The sequence below is a fragment of the Apium graveolens genome, chromosome 8, assembly GCF_009905375.1.
Source record: "Apium graveolens cultivar Ventura chromosome 8, ASM990537v1, whole genome shotgun sequence".
Classification (NCBI taxonomy): Eukaryota; Viridiplantae; Streptophyta; class Magnoliopsida; order Apiales; family Apiaceae; genus Apium; species Apium graveolens.
In genome coordinates, this window is record NC_133654.1 from 264,120,658 (window position 1) to 264,127,101 (window position 6,444).

The following is a 6,444-nucleotide window of genomic DNA, read 5'->3' on the forward strand; positions in this document are numbered from 1 at the left end:
AAAAATTTCAAACCATTCCCAATAATTTTTCACCTAAAAGACTTGTGGATGATAGTGAAGAACAAGTCCTGAAGAAGTATGCTGGAGACTGAACCTCCTAATTTTGTATGACATGATAAAAGAATCATCCTTTTCAACCGTTTTTCCCAATTGTTTTTGATTAAGTTTCATAATATTGAGATGAATGAGCGACAAACACAAATGTTACATGTCCAAATATTTTATTCTCTGTTACAAATCGATGACATGAAAGAGCAAATCTGTTTACACAATGACCGAAACAGTTAATGGCAAAAGACTGTGAATTTAAGAGAGAAACTCAGAAATGGCAAGGACCTATTGTATTATTCAAAACTTTTCAAACCAGTAATTTCTAGGATTTTCATTTCTCTTTACATACGCACTTTGAGCCCTACCAGCATGTTGCAGTGCTATTTCTACTAAGTTTCCAAGAAACAGCTTCATTTCTTTGAGTCCTAGCAGAATGTGGAAAAGTGAATAATTACTGTCAAGTGAAGTTGGTCTATGTCTCATCCATAATTTTTATTTCTCTTCATTGTTCTGTTACAATGAAGAACAACTGCTTTTTTTATAAAGGGATTAATGAAGAACACTTTTCTTTACGCGTCTCTTATGAAAAACAGTTTTCTTTATGATAGAGCAAATTTGTTTTTGATTTGTAATAATATTACAATGGAAGACTAAAGAGGAAGTGGTTGATAACGAAACATGGCTTCATCCTCGTGCATTACGCTCTTACTCCTATTTGTATGCTTAGCTATGGCCGAAAACACAACTAGCTCATCACCTTCATTATTGTATAACAACGAAAGAGAAGCTCTTCTCAGTACGGGATGGTGGTGGGGGAATCAAATTCCATTATACGGCACTTCAAAACACCAACACTGCACCTGGACTGGCATTAACTGCAGTGAGGAAGGTAGAGTCATTTCTATACAGATTCGAGGATAAGAGATATCGGACGAGCTAGGAAAAATCAACTTCTCTTCCTTTCCATACCTCCAAACACTTTCTCTTTACAAATGTAAGCTTAACGGAAGCATACCTTCCCAAATTGGAATGCTTTCAGAACTCAACTATCTTTCACTCTCGGGAAACAGTCTAAGTGGTGAGTTACCTTACCAAATTGGATTGCTTTCAAAACTCACTTATCTTTCACTCTGGGGGAACAATCTCAGTGGTAAGTTACCTTACCAAATTGGATTGCTATTAAAGCTCATGTATCTCTCACTCTCGGGAAACAATGTAGGTGGTAAGTTAACTTGCCAAATAGGAATGCTTTCAGAACTCAATTATCTTTCACTCTGGGGGAACAATCTAAGTGGTGAGTTACCTTACCAAATTGGAATGCTTTCGAAACTCAACTATCTCTCACTCAGAGGAAACTCTCTCAGTGGTAAGTTACCTTCTTCCCTCAGTAATCTCACTCAACTACATGTTCTTGATGTATCTTATAATCAACTCAGTGGATTCATTCCCAATGAACTTGGAAACCTGAGTAATTTGGCATATTTATATCTTGGAGAAAATGATCTCAGTGGTTCCATTCCCAGCGAATTAGGAAACCTGAGTAATTTGGAAGAATTATACCTTCAGAAAAACAGACTCACAGGAAGAATCCCATCAGCTTTAGGCTCCTCGACCAAACTCAAAAATATGTACCTTAGTGATAATCAATTAAGTGGCTCTTTTGATTTACATGATGCTAATCTCACTCATCTGGTAACACTTGATGTGTCTCGTAATTCTCTCACTGGCTCCGTTCCTGCTTTTAAGTGCAGCAGTCTGCGATACCTGAGCCTCTCTGACAATTTGCTAAGTGGGAACATTCCAAATGAACTTGGGAATTGTTATTTATTGAGCAAATTGAGATTGGACAATAACAATTTGACCGGAAGCATACCTAAAAAATTTCGTTGTTCTATACATTTAACTTTTCTGAACCTCTCTCACAACCATCTTTCAGTCGCACTCCCACCCATCAACTATCCATATTATCCCAACTCATGTAAATTGACCTCCAACAGAAGAAAGTCAGTCTATTTTATCCTTTGTATAGCTCTTTCTGTTACCGTCGGCCTTTTCTTATTGATACTAGCCTCTGTGTTTGTTTTTCGCCAAAAAACTAGAGAAAATCTGAACAAAATGGCTGTGCAAAATGGTGATATTTTTACAATCTGGAACTTTGATGGAAACCTTGCATATGAGGACATTATAAGAGCAACAAATAATTTTGACATTAGAAACTGCATAGGAACCGGAGGCTATGGCAGTGTATATGAAGCTAGGTTGCCAAACAAAACAATTGTCGCGCTAAAGAAACTTCACCGACTGGAAGCAGAGGACCCAAGTTTTGATAGAAGCTTCAGGAATGAGGTGCACATCTTGTCAAATATAAGACACAAGAACATCGTGAAGCTCTATGGTTTCTGCTTGCACAATCGATGCATGTTTCTAGTTTACGAGTACATGGAGAAGGGAAGTTTATTTTGTGCTTTGAGAGATGATGCCCATGCCATGGAATTAGATTGGACTAAGAGGGTGGAAATTGTGAAAGGAATAGCACATGCTCTATCTTACATGCACAATGACTGCAATCCACCTATAGTTCATCGCGACATATCAAGTAATAACATACTTTTGAACTCTAAAATGGAGGCATTTGTCGCTGACTTTGGCGCATCAAGGTTTCTAGACCCTGACTCATCCCATCAAACTATGGTTGCAGGCACTTATGGTTATATTGCTCCAGGTTATCACTTCCTAACATGCCTCAATTTTAATTTATACATGTAAGTAACTCTTTTTTGTTGTCACCATAAGGTATGCATGGAGATACCATAAAATACGCTTTAATTTTCTTAATGTACAGAGCTTGCGTATACAATGGTTGCAACTGAAAAATGTGATGTGTATAGTTTTGGAGTGGTGGCCCTAGAAATTATTATGGGAAGCCATCCAGGGGACTTCCTCTTGTCATTCTCATCTCCCAGATGCAGTGAGAGTAAAATGATGCTGAATGAGCTATTGGACACACGCCTCCCCCTCCCCACAAGAAATCAAGAACATGATATAATTCTTGTTTTAAAGCAAGTATTCACATGTTTGCGCTCCAATCCCAAATTCCGGCCATCTATGATTACTCTGTCACGGGAATTTTCACAAACTCAGAAGCTGTTGACTACAAATTCTATCTACGCCACTTCTGTTGAACAACTTTGCAAATTTCCAGCAGTTTCTAATAGAAAGTCGACAACTGACACGATTCTTGTTTAAATATTCACTAGTGTCCACTGTCCTTGCATTGTGCATTTTGCCGATAAATAACTTCTTGTTGGTGTATCCTTGGTGTCACCTTGTTGTTGGGAGAAATTATGTTTCATTAGATTAGACTCTTCTGTCATAAACGTCTCCTACTTGGTTAATATTTTAGAAAGCCATTACTGTGGTTTCTAGTCAGTATAAGTTCTTTGCAAAAGCATTCTGTAATCCTATTTGTGCTGAACCTCTGTGAAACCATCCTATTTATATTATCAGTTTCCAAAATTTCTGATTTTCTGAGGTCCCATTTAGCTAATCATTTGGTTTTATATGTTTTCTAGTGCATGCTATGACTGTAAAACTGAGAAATCAAATTGGACACATCTCTTCATTCACAAGTTTTCAGACTTGTTTTGGTTATACTTTTTTAAATGTTATTCATTCTACACTTGCATCTAGAAGAACTTGTTTATTTTTTATTTTCTACATCTGCACTTTTGATCTCTGTGGCCTTTTTGTGGTGCTATTTCAGGTAACTTGAAAATTGTATCAACAGAATAACCGTACTGTAAAGTGAAGTTTGTCTGTGGTTTTCCATGATTTGTTCTGAACATTCTCTAAACTAGAGTAAAGAACATCAGTCCTAGAAATAAGATTACTACAACTTGATTACAAATGACTACTGCTAAATCTGTCAGAGCATGCGTATTGTTCTGATGCAGCAACTTGATAACAACATGAGATGAACAACTTGTTTAACTTGTAAATCTATCGATCAGTGTTTGTGCGGAAGCTTATGATGAAACAGAGATCAATCAATAGTTTGAGAGAGACAGAGAGCCTCATCTTTAATCTTGACAGATTTACAAGAGTGTGTAAAAGTAAAGTTAGTACAAAGAATGAAAGAGTGAGCATCTATATACAGAAGTCTAAAACTCTAAGATCTAACAACTTTGGGCGGGAAATGTACAACTGGTATGTACAGCTGGAAAATCAGAAATGATAATTTAAGTTATATTGCCAACACCCCCCTCAAATTGGAGGGGAAAGAATAGACACCCAACTTGGACAGGACAGCATGATGATGAACACCAGGGAGAGATTTAGTGAAAACATCAGCAAGCTGCGTGGCAGTTGGAGTGTAGTGCAAGGAGATAAGCCCAGAAGCAAGTTTCTCACGAACGAAATGACAATCAATTTTGATTTGTTTTGTTCGTTCGTGATAAACTGGATTCTTGGCAATGTAGATTGCAGCCATATTGTCTTGATAGGAATTGGATTAACATAAGGGACATCGAACTGAGTGAGCAAGCGAGATAGCCATGCTAATTCTGCAGTAACACGTCGTAGAGAACGGTATTCTGCCTCAGCAGAAGAAAGAGAGATGGTGTGTTGTTTCTTGGATTTCCAAGAGATTAAGCTATCTCCAAGAAATACAACATAGCCACTGACAGATCGTCTAGTGTGGGGACAAGCCACCCAGTCCGCGTCACAGTAAGCCTGAACATTATAATCTGAGGAGTTACTAAACAATAACCCATGATGTGGATCATTTTTGAGATAACGGAGAACGTGAAGAGCTGCAGTCCAGTGTGGAATTCTAGGATCAGACATAAACTGACTAAGATGTTGAACTGCAAATGATAAATCAGGCCGTGTGTTTATCAAGAAATTGAGTTTTCCAACTAATTTTCTGTATAAAGATGGATCATCAACAAAAGGACCTTCTCCTGGCAAGAGTTTATAGCAAGAATCCAGAGGACTAACGACTGGAGATAAGTGAGAACAATCAAAATCCTCTATCATATCAAGAATGAACTTGGTTTGAGATAGAACCACACCATTAGGAACATAATTAAATTCTATGCCGAGGAAATAATGTAATCTACCCAAGTCCTTGATCTTAAATGTAGTATCAAGATATTGTTTAACAGCAGATATTTCCATGGTGTTACTACCTGTGACCAGAATGTCATCGACATAGACTGCCAGAAATGTAACTAACGAACCAGATCTTTTGTAAAACAAGGATGTATCATTCTTGGAAAATTGATAACCCCGGGCTAATAAAGCAGTACTCAATTTAAAATGCCATTCTCGAGAGGCTTGCTTAAGTCCATACAACGATTTGCTAAGCTTACAAACCAGATTAGGGTCTGAAACAGATAAACCAGGTGGTATTTTCATGTAAATATCCTCATGAAGATCGCCGTGTAAGAAAGCGTTATTAACGTCTAACTGAGTTATTTCCCAGCCCTTTTTAACAGCAGTAGCAACAAGAACACGAATGGTAGTCATCTTTACCACAGGGGAAAAAGTCTCCATGTAATCAACTCCTTCCTTTTGAGTAAACCCCTTGACAACTAAGCGAGCCTTGTATCGTTCAATTGAGCCATCTGCATGCTCCTTAACCTTGAAAACCAATTTACAAGATATTGGTTTCTTACCCTTTGGTAATGGAACGAGAGACCATGTATTATTTGACTCAAGAGCAGAGAATTCTTGAGCAATGGCCTGTTGCCATTCTGGAAATTTAGCAGCAACCTCATAAGATGGAGGGTTAGAAGGAGGTAAAAGAGATGAAGGAACTGTAGCATTGGAAATGTGATATGATGGAAGTATAGTTGAATGAGTGTGATAGAAAGAGGTCAGTGTATAAGTACAACAAGAAGTAGAATAGTGAGCATGAAGCGGATGTATATATTCTTGTAAATATGAAAGGACCTTCACATTTCTGGTGGATTTTCTAATTGGAACATGTGATGGTATTGTAAACGTGGGAGCTGGAGAGTGATTATTTGATAAGGGTGACATTACTTCATATGAAGCAGGAACTGATTGTTGGTCAGGAACTGATATTGGTGAAGCAGGTACTAATGATTGATCAGGAACTGACAATGGTACAAATGTAGATGAAGGACTGTTGATTTTGACAAAAGGAAAAATATTCTCATGGAATTTTGCATCCCTGGAAATAATAATCGAATTATCTTCCAAGTTAAGAAACTTATAAGCCTTCTTTCCAAAAGGAAATCCCAGGAAAATACAAGGACTTGCTCGAGGAGATAGTTTGTCTCTATGAATTTTGGGTATACAAACGTGAGCTAAGCATCCAAAGGGTTTTAAATGGTTATAAGATGGTTTGACACCAAATAACACTTC

The 6,444-nt window shown here is 37.6% G+C and overlaps 1 protein-coding gene across 3 annotated transcripts; it reads left to right on the top strand.

Moving 5' to 3' along the window:
- The first annotated feature begins 406 nt into the window (after positions 1 to 406).
- On the top strand, positions 407 to 3,584 carry LOC141676893 (MDIS1-interacting receptor like kinase 2-like). Of its 3 annotated transcripts, XM_074482618.1 has the most exons (3): positions 407 to 1,417; positions 2,276 to 2,773; positions 2,894 to 3,584. In XM_074482618.1, exons 1-3 carry the CDS (start codon positions 1,081 to 1,083, stop codon positions 3,295 to 3,297), a joined length of 1,239 nt encoding a protein of 412 aa, XP_074338719.1. In that variant the 5' UTR covers positions 407 to 1,080; the 3' UTR covers positions 3,298 to 3,584. The 3 variants fall into 3 exon arrangements, with proteins under 3 accessions (XP_074338719.1, XP_074338717.1, XP_074338716.1); XM_074482616.1 differs by having other exon boundaries at positions 466 to 2,813; positions 2,894 to 3,072; XM_074482615.1 differs by having other exon boundaries at positions 469 to 2,773; positions 2,894 to 3,583.
- The last annotated feature ends 2,860 nt before the right edge of the window (positions 3,585 to 6,444 follow it).

Coding starts and splice junctions, on each gene's coding strand:
- LOC141676893 (XM_074482615.1), top strand. CDS start 1,081: ATGCTTTCAGAACTCAACTATCTTTCACTCTCGGGAAACAGTCTAAGT. Junction 2,774..2,893: donor TTATGGTTATATTGCTCCAG/GTTATCACTTCC, acceptor CTTAATGTACAG/AGCTTGCGTATACAATGGTT.